The following is a 14,649-nucleotide window of genomic DNA, read 5'->3' on the forward strand; positions in this document are numbered from 1 at the left end:
TTTTTATCTTTTCGACTAGAAAGTGTGATGAAAATCATGGCTGCCGCTTTTACAGGAAGAATGTAAATATATTTGCAAGGTATAGCTGAGAGAGAGAGAGAGTGAGTGAGTGGTTTTAATGATGCTAATTTTTATCTTTTCGACTAGAAAGTGTGATGAAAATCACTGTTATGTATGACCTATACAAGTGTCATTCATATTATAATTTACAGTAGGCTACCTCAACTAAAATAAGTCCTTTTAATTTTAACAAGGATAGCCAAGTTTTAAGGGTGTAATAACTAAGATAGGCAATATCTGTGGAGCAATTAAGGTAAACTACTCTGAATGTTGAAGTAAACGTAGAATCAGTTGTCGTTCATAACACAGCTACAAGATTTTCAAATACAGCATAGTTTCCTGTTCAGCATCATAAATTATTAATTCAATCCTAATAACAACTCTTCCTGAGTCTATCATATATCACTCTTTCCATGTGGGAAAGCATTTAGGATTTTAATTAGCAAAGAGAGGAGGCTGTCCAAAAATAGTGATTAAACGTCGGTAACATTTTTTTTTCAATATCTAGGGATTGTGTGGATATTACTGTACCTCTACCGTTGGCCGGAAATGAGTTAACGCTGTCCCTGCAAACCACAGGGAGGTAGAATCGCCTACTGATATCACGGTGACTGAATAGTCCTAAGCAAGTCCATAGTCCTGGGCATGACTCAAGTAGTTGTGGCCATTTCAAAGGATAAAATTAGACTGGGTTGGTATACTCGTAAAACGAATTTATGCATATAATTGATGTTTCTCATACATACACGCATATACATTGTGCTGAAAAATGGCTCCATCAAAGTCTCGTAGTGAGTACCGTATAATCTTTACAGTCCGTCGAAAATCAAGTGAAGACTTGAAGAATTTAGTATAATTTGGATCTGTTGAAGTTCTCCACTTCAGTGTCAAGTTAGATTCAAGGAAAATTTCGAATAAGCTCCTGTAGAGAGACCAGATTTATTTACAGAAAAGTTACATTTATACAAAGCCCCAAGTAAAATATTTCTCAGTACAATTTTTGGTACAATTACGCTCAAGACACATTATGTATATATATATATATATATATATATATATATATATATATATATATATATATATATATTATATTATATGCGTATATTCCCCCATGTTGACGAGAAGAATTGCATAAGTTTTCCTCTGAAATGCAAATGAATGAGATAATTTGGTAAGAAAAAATGTATATAGAGATGCATAATTAGATGCATCTTATTCTCGCTTTGAGACAACTTTGTTTCATCGAATTTGAGGCTCAGTTCCAGAATATGAAATCATTTCTCGGCGTTTTGAAGATTACTCCATCGACATTTATGTTATTCAGTGTTGGTTATCAAGAGATAAAACCACTTGCTTGCTTGGAAATGTGTATCACTGGGATCCTCTTATCATCAGCTGATCTGTACATTGTTTGTTCCTCTCTAATCTTTCTCCTCTGGCAGGCACATGTGTGTGTGTTTAACTTTCGGCTTCCTCTTCGTTTATTTGAAAAACACACGCGCATGCGCAGATGAAACAAATGTTTGGAACCTCGTAGTGAGCGTTGTGCTGTGCTGTCAGATTATTTAGAACTTATAGGGTGTAGTGCTGTCAGGTCCACTAGTTGGTAGCCTTCTTTCTCATTCTTTACTGTACGTCCTTCATCCCTTTCTTCATCTTACTTTCATTCCTTCTACTGTACCATATCGCAACTGCAGGTCTTCCATCTTACTTTCCAACCTTATTGTAGCAGTCGTTTGGCTAGCTAACTGGCAGGTTGTCCCTCCTGTTTCACCTTGTGGGTCAAACCTTAGATGTGGAACGTCAATTTCACGTGACTCTGAAGTGACAGCAGTCGAGATGGGTAGAACAGAAGAAACTCGAGGTATAAACTCTACGTTTAATATGCCAAAGGAACGAAGAACAAAAATCTGACAAGACCAAATCCTTCATCGATAAAATACGTAACAAAATCCTGAAGAATGGAAATTGCGTTACAACAAGCTTCAAACAGTCGTAATATTCCTTGCAGAATGTATACGAAGTCAAGAAAGAAGAAGAGAAAATAAAGTGGTGTGAGAGAATTTATCCTGAGTGTATAAAAAAAAATACCTAGGACATGGTGGTACATATAGCTATCGGAGATATAAGGCTCATTTTGATATCTCACTTGAGTCAGACATCAGTGAACAAGTACCCGAGAGAGAGAGAGAGAGAGAGATACTGATAAGTGTGGATGAAGTCCGTATGATAATCTTAGCATCTGATAACTGCATGAGAACTAAGAAGTATGAGCACGCACTTAAATTTCCATCGATAAACCTACGATAAACATTGTGGGTATACGTATGTAGGCCTATGTATTGTCATACGTAGAAAATACGTATATGTATACATATGAATGTATGTACGTAAGGCTTTTTGACATATGCTTGTGAAGCAATATAGGCTACGGTATTTTTAAAAAGTGAACAATGAAAATTAAACAAGTAAAAAATGCGCCAAAATTCTTTTCTGGCGCAATCGAGTTTTCTGCACATCGTATAATCAGGGCCACCGCGAAAACAGAGCTATCCTTCGGTAGTCTCGGTATAATGCTGCATGAGCCGCGGCCCATGAAAACTAACCACGGCCTGGTGGTGATACGGCCTCATCGTTGCCAGACGCACGATTATGACTAACTTTAACCCCAATAAAATAAAATTCAGAGGCTAGAGGGCTACAATTTGGCATGATTGATGATCGAGTGGTGGATTTTCAACGCACCAATTTCCAGCCCTCTAGCCCCAGTGGTTTAAGATCTAAGGGCTGACAGAAAAGTGCGGACGGGACTGACAAAGCCGGCACAACAGTTTTCTTTCTAGAAAACTACAAGTGAACGAAAAAAGCTTGATAAATACAGACTGCAGACGTTCGTGAGGTTATGTGGTCATTTCTAAAAATAATTAATAAGTTTAACAATAAATCATAAAAGTCATGTGAAAAATAAAAAAAAAATCAGCCAATATAAATAAATGGAACACAAGATTTATCGCAATACGAGTGAATGAAGGTGAGCATTCCACAATGTATGAATCCTGTGACTGATTTGATTTGATTTTAGGAGTATGCCAAGCGCTATCGCAACCAAGGCCATTCAGCGCTGGAAATGTAAAATTGATAGTAACAGGTTTGAAAGGTGTAATAGGAGAAAACCTCACAGCAGTTGCACTATGAATTAATTGTTAGGGAGAGCAGTAGGGGTGGACAATAAGATGGAAGAAAGAGAATATTGAACGGAGGTGCAGTAAAGGAACGGAAAGGGGTTCGCAGCACTCGAATCAGGGACGCTGCAGCGAACCTTCCAAACTTTTTTTTTACTCCTTTTCATAACCTACTCCATTATCCACCTTCTCAACAATTGAATGACCTCATGGAGGTCCCCTTAGTGCTTGGCAAAACTGACTAAATGACCTATACGTCTCAGTTTGGCAATTTCACTAATCCACTTCAAATTCTTCCCAGACCTTTGAAACAAAGAAAAGAAAAAATTTCTGATTGTAAAGTCAGGAAGAGATATTTACAATCGGTAGTCATTTCTAAAATCTAGATATGGTGAAACAGTATAAAGTTTTGGTTGTTCACTTCAGGTACTGAAAGGGAATAATCATATTTGCTATTTAATCAAAAGAAATAAGCGTTGGCAATTACTCTATAAAGGAGGTTAGTCAAGCTTTGAATTCATGTTGAACAGGAATGGATTATGTCTGCATCAATTCACTGGTGTAACGCCGCGTATCAAAACAGTATAACCCACATGCTAAAATCGCTTATCATGATTAGGTGAAATAGCATTAATTCAGACACCTGTCATTACAGTCACTTGGTTATTATAAAACAATCTCTTCCTAGCCAGTCAGAGCCACTTAACAGGAGGACAAAGCTTCGTCTTTATTAACACTTGATTCAAAGCCATCTGAAACCAGAAAAGTCAAATAAATAAATGCCTGTATCAAAACTGCTCAAATACAGTCAGTTTCAAGTTGGTAAGTTATTCTGGGAAGGAACGAATCAACTGTAGCTGTCATTGTAAATTTCCAGATATATTTTTGGAGGGTCTTTACTCATCCCTCCTTAGATTTCTTACAAGTAAAAGAAAATATGCATAAACCAGTCACATTTAAAGAAATATTCGTATTCCTTTCGTAAGAGATGGTACTAACAAATTAATGATATAAGACCGCACAATCCTGAGAGGATACAACTGGGTTCTCTTGTGCTGAGAGCAGGGAATGAATTTTATTAATAGCTGTTGAGTTTAGACATTCTCTTACGATGGACGCCTCCCACTACATCTCTCAATCCTACCTACGATACATTTTCTATTTACCAGGACACAGTTTGATTGAAAGGGAAGTATTTACGCTGATTAAATCTAAACTTTCGCAATGCGCAGGTCCTGGTGACTGGAGGAGGTTTTCCCTTTATCCCAATGTGGATGGTCGAGAGGCCAAAAAGTGTGCACTGTAGGCATTGCTCCCCTAGCTGTGATTACAACCTGCGGCGGTAGCCCCAGCTCCATGCGGCCCAGTAGGCATTACTTTGCAGCGTCACTAGCTCCAACTCCCTTTGCATTCCTTTTGCTAACCAATTGTTTCAGGTTCCATCTTACTGCAATCCTTTCCTCCAGTGTAAAACCTTTCAAACCCTTTTACTGTCAAGCTCTCCGTTTCAGCACTGATGACTTCAGAGGTCCCAGCGCCTGGCCTTCGACCTAAATTCTATATTCTGTCTGTCTTGTGATTACGGACAAATCAACTTTATGCCCAAGCGATTTGGGTCGAATTTTGCCACCTTACTTTTACAGATTACTCAGCCATTTGTACTAGTGGACGATGATCTGATGACTCCTGGGGTGCAACTGCACTGCAGTACACTCGCCATCATGACTCAAATGTAGGTCAGACTTCAGTGTAGAGATTTTAATTGGGTCCCACATGAAGAAACAGATGTATTCGCCATGTTTCTATTCTTGAATGTCCTTTTATATTATATGTACATTTTTTATGCCCACCTTGCCCGTCCAACGAACCCAGTCCTCGTTACGTATACCCGTGCACGCGTACTTTATAGTTCCTTAGAGTACACTGAAGGCACTGAAGGGTATGATAACTGTTATCATCATTTGCCCAAAGCTTTGGAATCTGTAACACCAAAGAAGGTCGTCATCATATAGGGAATTCTAAAAAGTTCCCAACTTAAGTGAGATTTTCATATATTGGTGAATTCTTGATAATGTACGAAGTTTATTAGTTCATATGGCGATCGTTTTTCAACTCATATGCCATGATCATTTTATCCACCTCTGTCGATATGAAACAAACTAGATTTCTTTGTCCACTTTTGCCTTTATTATTAGGTCTATCTTCTTCGTCACGTCGTCTTCATGCAATCTTTTTCTCCCAGCTTTAATCGTTCCGTGTTTCGTCTAACGTTGCAGCCCCAGGCTGGTCCTTAACACAGGTAGGCTTACCAGTTTGTGTGATCTTCAGACCACTGATTGTGGACCAGATATTTGCCAGATCTCCCGAAACAAACATAAAGCGTGAAGCGTGTAAGAAACACGAAACTTTGCTGACATTAATACTTCCTATATGAATAACAAGATAAGAATAGAAGTGTTCTACCGTCACTTACAAATGAAACAGTATTAAGTGGTGAATACAAGCTTATCTAAAATATTCATAACAAATTTAACAACTCGCTCTTCGGACTAACATGGGGATTGGTAACAGGAATTGTCAGTTACAGATTTCTGCAGTAAAATATTTCTGCATTTTTAATCATAGGGCAGAAAGCTTCCATGACATCATCTTCTTCACACTCTTACAGAGAAAGTCTGTCAGTATCGAACCTAATCCTCCCCTCACCTCCACCCACCCAACGCAACACTATTTACTATTCACCTCCATTATGCAGGCAGTCCTCTTTGTTTCTGAATAGTCGAGGCCCTTTCACTGATTCTAATACCACTTTACTCCATTTATCCCCAGCACGCACTGAAAAGCCAGCCTCTAGCCACTTCCTCCCAGCATTTTCCTGCAGAATTTTTATAGGTCTTGTGCCAACCTTAAAAATTAATCTCCCTTTCTCACCACATGACCATTCCCCTTCAGTCATTCTACCTTTTCAATGCTATTATACCCTCATTTTAATCAATTTTGCATTCAACATCAACACTTCACTTCCATAAAAGAGGGTCAGCTCAACAGTCCTTTAATGTGCATTCTATCACCTTCTAGTGTTGCGGTAATATCTGCTTCTCATTCTTCCGTTTTTCCTGATCGAATTACTACCATTTAAAGTTTTCTGCTGCCTAAATTAGGGAATACAATGATTTTTTTTTCCATTTTTAGAATAAATTAAAAGCTTGGAGCTTTTATATAAGATAACGTTAGGCAAATGTTTTAATCGGATGATCCTTCTTTGCCTAAAACATCAATAATTCATGCTTAGACATAAAAAATCGTGTTAACTTGAAAAGTTCCTAATTGAACAATATAAAAAAGCTAACTTCCCCTCTCAGAATAAGAAAATGTTGTCAAAACAGTGCCTGTTGTTATCCTAAATTGAAATGCTAATTAACTCGGATAAGTTTCTTGTACAACTGCAGGTTTTGACTGAGAAGTGATTGTCCAGACTTTTCGAAACGAGAAGGGAAGCCTAAAATATTATTTTATCAAAATTCTATGTAAATATATAGTGATGATTCTGTTAACTGTTTTTTTTTTCTGCAAACCCTTGTGATTTGCACAAACTTGGCGCTAATTATCTGGGGCCGTGTCTCTGCGGGCAGAAGTCTTATGGAAACAAATCTTTGCAGAGTCAGTCTATTAAAACAAAGATAAAAATTTGATTTTCGAAATCAATCAACATTAAAAATCTTTATCAAGATTTTGTGAGCGTTTTAATATTGCTTCGATATTTTTTATATCCATGTTGCGGAGCAGCGTCGGAGGGCAGAGGCGCTCCATATCTTTGGGCTACCCACTACTGATGGTAAGTGGAGCACATAATTTAATTTCTGTAAAGCACAGCTCATCTGAAGCAAACTTCCTGACTCTGGAGAGAACTGTAAGAGTCTTAATCGCCTTTTTACTGTATCTCTTCTTCTATGTGCCTTAGGTCTGGGCGCATCTGTTGCACCTGGAGTCCCGTTTTCAGGGCACCTGACTGGGGTCAAACTTGGTCATCACCGAACTAGGACTATCTCTCGGTTGATAGGGCTCTGGCACAACGCAGGGCAAAGACTTTTGTGCTGATCCTTTTGTTCTAGTAGTTGCCTCGAGATTCTAAATTAGGAGGCAGCAGTAAAGTAAATATGATAACTTATGGAACAACACAAGAATGGCCAGATAAAATGAATAAGCTCAGAAGTAATTGTCTTCCTGAAGGCATGGCAATATGAGCGAGTGATTAGAAACTGCAGAGACTTCCTCACTCGTGGCATTTGTTGATCAAAAGCATAGTCTCGTGGATCTGAGAAACTAATCATTTTTCTCCTAGGCTTGGAGTGGGTATGAACGGTATATGCTGGCTAAGGTTGTAGGAAAAAAACACAAGTTAAAACTTTAGAAGTGGTTTTGAATTTGTTTACAGAAGCTGGACTATTGTAGCAACGCCAGAATATAATTGTTCTGTTAAGCTATAACCTAAGTTCTACTGTTGATTTGTTGCAGATGCTGGTCTTCCTCTGAAAAATGCTGCTTTAACATATTTTAAGGCAGAAAATGTGCGTTTTCTTTTCGTATTTTTATTTCACTGTTCTGCTTCAGTGACTAGCAGTCACGACGTCAGATAAGCCCAATTACTGATTTTATCTTTACGCATATGGTGTTGTTTTTAACCTTGCTGGCATTCATACGAAATACAGGCAGTTAAATGTCTAAATCTACAGAGTATCTCAAGGTTTACCTACCACAAGACCAGCTGAAATTTTACAAATCTTGGATCCCCATGCAGGTCCAAATTCAGTCTGAAAAATTATAAATTCTTCCTTGGCACTCCCAATTTCTGTAATACTCTCTGGAGCGCTTTTATGATCAAACGTAAGGAAAACTCCTCCTCACTGAATTAATAATAGCAGTCAGCAGTATGTTATTTACAATATAAAAAATCTAAAGTGTGCTCATTATTGCTAGTCATCATTACTCGTTTGAAAAGGGATTTTTTTAACCTTGAAACTCCAACCCCCCCCACCCCCCGCGATACAGGGATGGGCATGAAGATTGTTTTGTATCACACTATTGTCATTGCCTCTATAACGGCCTCACCACCTCCCCCGTCAATTGGTCTCGACAGATTTAGGAGAATGGTGCCATTACGCGAAATGTACTCTTAAGAATAACAATTTCATGGGATTAATAAAACCTAAAACATCATTACTTTGTAACTGAAACGAGGGAGAGGTGGGCTGAGTACAGAATTTGATACGACAGATAAGATATTCATTTTGACAAGCGCAAACTCCATTCACTACTTAGGTTAATCTCGGTAAAATTTCGCAGACATTCCCGTTATTCATAATACATAAGGTTACAACCAGTTACAGTATTCAGACTTTTATAATGGCATGCATATACTTCTTCCAGGTCCTGAATTTCTCTGGAGGCATTTCAAAGAACTGACAACGTAGTAACAGACAGGGTACGAAGGTCAAGGAACAGCTGATTATAATTGCCCGTCGAGTAACAAGTTATACCGCCCGTGACGTCGTCCCTAGTCGCCCTCACTCCACCAAAAAGACGAGACTCCACATTTTTATATATATATATAGTCATTGCCATCTTTATTGGACATTTTGAACACTATCTTGCTGTGAAATTCCTCGCGACATGGCCCAAAGGAGAGTTTTCGTGGTCGGTGTGGGTATGACCAAAGTAAGTTGTCTTAAGATCTGTCCTGGGCCAAGCCTGGCTCGGGCCGAGATTCCAGCGCTATAATACTTTAATACTTTAATTTCTCACCAGATACATTGAACTTTATGCTTCACGGACACCCTGTCTTGTGGATTAAGCATATCCGAACTTTATTGTGGGCGCAAACCACTTTTTTTTTTTTTTTCCTTTCACGGGCCCCAACCTGACTACTTATAAGGTATAACGTTGATGGGGAACCTCAGTGTTTAACGAATGTTTTTAGGGCTGGGAGGAAAGCCCATAGCTGATATATATAAATCCTTGCCCAACTTAACCTATCCTAACCTAATGTGACCTAGAGAACTGGGCCTTTAACTGGCCCAGGTAATAGGTTACTGCATAACAGTCTGACACGTTGTTCAGATTTGTCCAATGTCTCGTTTGGAAGGCCCTTTGGAGGGGAACAGCTTCCCCCTTGGTCAGGCACAGTGCCCTAGAATAGGTTAGGATGGTAAAGTTTGGTAGGATTACCAATTATAGACTTATATAGTAAGGCAATACCAAGCACCATTTTTGCAAATTAAAACCCCCTATCATAAGGTTGTTTTTTGTGTTCTTTAGTGCAGAAATGGTCAAAAAGAACCTAAAAATGTTCAACCTTTATGTAACCTAGGGTGCTTACTTGTTACAATTTTGCCTATTAGCTATGTATGCAGTGGTGGCGGTATTGCTCAATTATAAGTCGTAATTTGATGAATTCTTTATTTATCATTTGCGCCTAGTGTTTATGGTATTCATAATAACGAGAATTAAGAGTTCTTTTAAAAAATGTAGGTTACCATTTCATATCGTGTATGGACAGCTTATAAAATAATAACTATGGCACTTCCAAATTAGTGAAAAAGATTTTTCTAGTCTTGATTTTTTATATGAAATAAATAATGTTAGTGCCCTCACTCACGATTAGCTGATAATAAAGCAAACTGATAGACATACATTGCGTTGGAAATTGGAAGAGTTGGAAATTGGAAATGTTTGGTAGTTACCCTATTACGCAACGTTAAAACAATCGGGCTCGCTTAAGCAGTCATGAATGTAATACATTTACAATCTCATATCAGCTCCCAGTGTCCAGTAGCTCAAGGAACGCAATATCTTCAAAACAGGAACAGTAATATTAGAAAATGGTACAGGCCCTCATATATCAATTTGTAAATACAAGACTTTATTAGTATGAAGTTTCCTATAATTATAATTAACATGGGAAAGGCCAAAATGACTATAATCCAGTCATTTCTGGTACAGAATTTGGTGTTAGTGAGGAATTAAAGTATTAGTATTACCAGCCAAAGTATTGTCATTTCTGTAGGCCCAATGTAATTAGCTTATCATGTCCTTAAAGGCCCACTGTGGCAGTTATAATACTGTTGTTGGCCAGCTTTCGAATGTGAAAGACTTATTCCTTATGTATCATACTTGGATGGCTATTGGCCTAGGCACTAAAGTTACCTGAAATTGATGAAGGAAAACATTCAGCTTGGGACTGAGGCTAATCCTAATGGATAAAATGGAGGCTAACCCAGTCTAAGCATTAAACTTCATCAGTCGGTGGCCTTTTGCCTAAAGTTTTCGAAAATTTTGAGTCGGCTTAGGCTAACCTATGCTAATCCCACCTAATGAGTGAGCCTCTGTTATCAGCTGATAGGCCAGAGTTTTGAACTATCAGTTGTTAAAGAATGCTAGGCCTGAGTACAGTGTGAAGACAGTTGTATCACATGGTAATTTCTCATCAAAATCTTTAACCTAACATTTATTTCTGCTGGTGGAGATATGGCTTTTTTACTATCCGTAGTAGAATACAAACCTTTGTCCTCCATATGGATACCTTCAGCACAAGCTAGTACAGTTATTGAATTTTGGTGACAAGGTAGTTACAGTATTGAAGAGAGTGGAGACAGTGGAGATCTACTCATCATCTGATGAGCACAAGCATTTTTCTTAGGCACTCTTGCTGTGGAGTTGCCTTGAAGTATCCCTGTCATTATGGCTGTTGTTAGAGCTTCTTAACTGGTTATTTCCTTGTTTACGTTCTTGACGACTTCGGCTAGTTTGTGGATTGCGCGTATTGTGATTGCGATCAGAGTGATGGTTCCTGAGAATTTACCCTTAGAAAGAATAATGATCAGTAGTGATGTCTTGGGCAAAAATGTTTTGTGTGTGAGGTGTATGTCACCTATGACAATTGATCCTTGTTCTTTGTGTAAGGCTAGCTGAGGTCAGGAGTATACAGCTGTATTGATTGTGTCTCTTGGTTCCCTGCCTAATGGAAGAAGTACAAATCGAGGAGGGAGAAAACAAGGAAAGTTCCTTTGGTGTACTCTGAGGGCATCGCAGCGCTGGTATTACCCCGTTCCCTGTTCTGTGCCTTCTTGGACCCTGCTGCTTCTACATGGACATGTTCACCTACTCTTCCCTTGCTAGGTCTTTTTTGGATCTTGGGTAAGATAGACAGAAGGCTTGTGTGGCCACCTTAAGCATGAAGGCTAAGAAGTCTTCTCTTGCCCATTATTTCTGTTAGTGGGTGATCGCAGGCCAGGTAATGGGCATTGTTAGTGGATTGACGCTTGAGTTTGCTCATGATCAATCTGTTGCATGGGTTTACCCATGCTCAGTCCTCAGTGGGAGTCCGTGGTTATTTCTGGTCACCTGCATCCCTTCTTAGTAGAGGACCGACCCAGACTCTTCTCATGGTTGTGTTTCTTTGAAAGTACAAATAGGAGAGTTCATACAGCTTTGAAAGTACAAAGGGGAGAGTTCATACAGCTTATAGTTCTCTGAAGCTATTTCATTACATCCTGGGACATGTTCATGATTGGTCTCCTGACCATTGCTATCGAAGTTGAAATCCCAAAGATGGCTTCTAGGGCTTCAGGCATTTACCTTGGGCATAGGCACTGGCGCAACGTGTTGATATACAATGCATGCTATCTCCAAACCCAGCTGAGGGCTTCTGAAAATAACTCATCCTGGATGGATTTTGAAATCATTATCTTCCATTTCTGGTAGGAAACAGATATCCTGAGTACCCTATCCAAATGGTTGCCTTTTTTGAGGCTGACATAACATCCCCTGATTTTAAGGCAGTGTAGGATAAATTTTGTTCTTAAAAAATAAGTGTCATATTTTCACATAAAAACATGCAACTTGTCATACCTCGATCTGTTATTAGCGTTCTCCCAGTTTGTTGGTAAACTTTTAGAAGGCAAATGTTGGACAGTTAACATATGGATGATGACACTCTATGACTGTTTGCACTGACTTTAACTCTCTAGCACATAGGTCACCTTGGTGGTGCATTGAAAAAGCTAATTTGCATGAGTTTAAAGAACTGAGCACAATAGGAGATGCTGAAGAATTTAAAATTGTGGATGTTTCCATTGATTTACTCTATAGAACCTTACATACTGATAGTATAAACTCAGTAAAAAAAAATGCAGGTTTTCTCAGACACTGATAAATTCCTTGGTATTTATAAGAACCTCACATTCTGCACTAAGCTACAAGGAAATCTGTAACTAGATGTAGGGACTGTACCCAATATTTTCAGTTTTCATGGAATGTTGAGAACATAGTGGTTCTGATTTTATTTTGGCATTTGGTTTGAGGTTGACAGTAGTGAAAAGTATAGCAAAGGTGCAGCTTCTCAATAACTTTTCTTTATACATCAAAGCTGTGTTATTTTGGCAGTTATTGAGACAATAGCAATTATAGGAGAGGACAATTTAATCATCTTCTGTGATTCAAAAAGGATTTTTCAGGCATTAGGTGTTTTTAACATTGCCAATCCACTGAATTTTAAAATTTTACTGTGGTTTTATATTATTAAGAATAAATTCAAATCAGATTTTGTTGGCTCTGGCAGTAATGGGGCAGATAGATTAGTACAGCAAATTGCAGTTGAACTGCTTGCTAGACGTCCATTTTTGTGCAGAGATTTCATCCATTCAATCAGAACCTAAATTTGTGAAAGGTGACAAATCAGAACACAGTGAAAGATCAAAAGTGGTATATCTCCTTGGAAGTGTGGAAGAACCGAGATTGGGGAAAACATTGCTGGCTATATATAAGTCATTTTTTTTATTCATAGATACTGTAATCCTGGTGATAACCAGCAATTTTGTGAAGATTATTTGGTTGTCTAACTGAGCCATTTACTGGTTGTTAGCCCCAGTCTTCGGGATCTTGGAAGTCTAAACCTCTCTGAGGCCCCTGGTGAGGATGCCTGTTACATCCTGGCCAGGATTCTAGGAGAGGATGCAGTGTGTGATGCCTGTAGCATTTTTAGATGTATTTCAGAGGCTGAACTTCTGCCAAAGATTTAATTAATCTTTTTGTTTTATTAACTTTATATGGTTTTAAATTGGGTTGGTTTTGACTATTCCTTTCAGAGAAATGACACTGGTACCAGTAACTTTTGATGCAACAACATCAGAGAACCTCAAATTAATCTGTCAGTCCACTAGTAAAACAAAAAGGTTTGAAATTTGTGTGAATATATACCAAGTATAAAATGTTCCAGTGATGGATAGGTTATTTTATTTTACTTGAATGCCTTTGTAACCCTTCCACTTGGTAGGCATCTTTAGTTTCTGGGCAAAGCTCAAGAGGAGTGGCTTGAATAGAAGAGATAGGACCTCCAAAATTTGTGGGAAGAGTTATCTTCACTATGCTATGCATTATTTTACTAATGTAATTACCCATTACGAACAGGTTTCCGTTTTTGATAAATTCATGCTGTTTGCATTTTGATTTTTAGAAAAATGAGAGGTTTAGGCTCTTGTATTATTGAGAACTGCTTGATAATTGGTCACTGAATTGTTTCATAATTTGTTTTCAGTTTGAAAAGCCTGGTCGGCGGGATGACTTTGGGTATCCTGTGATGGCGCGTGAAGCTGTGGAAAAAGCACTTGGTGATGCCAAAGTTAAATATAGTGAAATTGAGCAAGCAGCAGTTGGATATGTTTATGGTAAGTCATTCACAGATTTAGCTAAGATTACAATATTGTAAAATGAAGGTGTCACCTCCCAGCCGTGGTATTGTTTCTCAATAATCAAGACAGGAAAAAAAAGAGGGATTTAGAGATATTAAGCAATACAGTAAGTTAGAAGGGAAACACTGAAATTAAATTAAGGGAAAACTGCACCTGAAAAGTACTTGGTTATCGTAAACATGTCAAGACACATGACAGATAGTCCATTTGTCATGAAGTATTGGAAGATATTTTACCTCAGATTATGAAAATAACCTCAGAATACAACTAGCAATCTAAATGCTTTCTCTTCACATTAGATTGTTAGCCAAAATAAAGCATAGTAATGGAATTATTTTGATTTTGTTGGAATGCAGTTTAGTATAATTTTTTTCGTATCATGGTAGGGGACTCCACCAGTGGTCAGCGTGCCTTGTATGAAGTTGGAATGACTGGGATCCCAGTTTACAATGTAAATAACAACTGTTCTACTGGATCAACTGCATTGCTTGTTGCCCGTAATCTTATCAGAGGAGGCCTGGCTGATTGTGTTTTAGCCCTTGGATTTGAAAAGATGGAGCGAGGATCCTTAAAATCTAAGGTGAGTCACATTGTTGTTAGATTGGTGTGTTTGTGTTTTTTAAGAACTCTAACTTCTTAAACTGATAATAGGGCACTGACCT

The 14,649-nt window shown here is 38.3% G+C and overlaps 1 protein-coding gene across 3 annotated transcripts in view; it reads left to right on the plus strand.

Annotated features, from left to right (window-relative positions):
• LOC136852318 (sterol carrier protein 2-like) overlaps positions 1-14,649 on the plus strand; it is a 236,860-nt gene that overhangs the window by 191,682 nt on the left and 30,529 nt on the right. The window contains exons 1-4 of one of the 3 annotated variants that reach the window (XM_067126834.1): positions 8,362-8,561; positions 8,670-8,957; positions 13,834-13,963; positions 14,374-14,567. In XM_067126834.1, the coding sequence (XP_066982935.1) occupies positions 8,913-8,957; positions 13,834-13,963; positions 14,374-14,567 (369 nt within the window). In that variant the 5' untranslated portion in view covers positions 8,362-8,561; positions 8,670-8,912. Of the gene's footprint in view, positions 1-8,361; positions 8,572-8,669; positions 8,958-13,833; positions 13,964-14,373; positions 14,568-14,649 lie in introns of those variants that run through there. The other 2 variants (XM_067126833.1, XM_067126835.1) reach the window with 2 other exon arrangements.

Source organism: Macrobrachium rosenbergii, chromosome 25 (assembly GCF_040412425.1).
Source record: "Macrobrachium rosenbergii isolate ZJJX-2024 chromosome 25, ASM4041242v1, whole genome shotgun sequence".
Lineage (NCBI taxonomy): Eukaryota > Metazoa > Arthropoda > Malacostraca > Decapoda > Palaemonidae > Macrobrachium > Macrobrachium rosenbergii.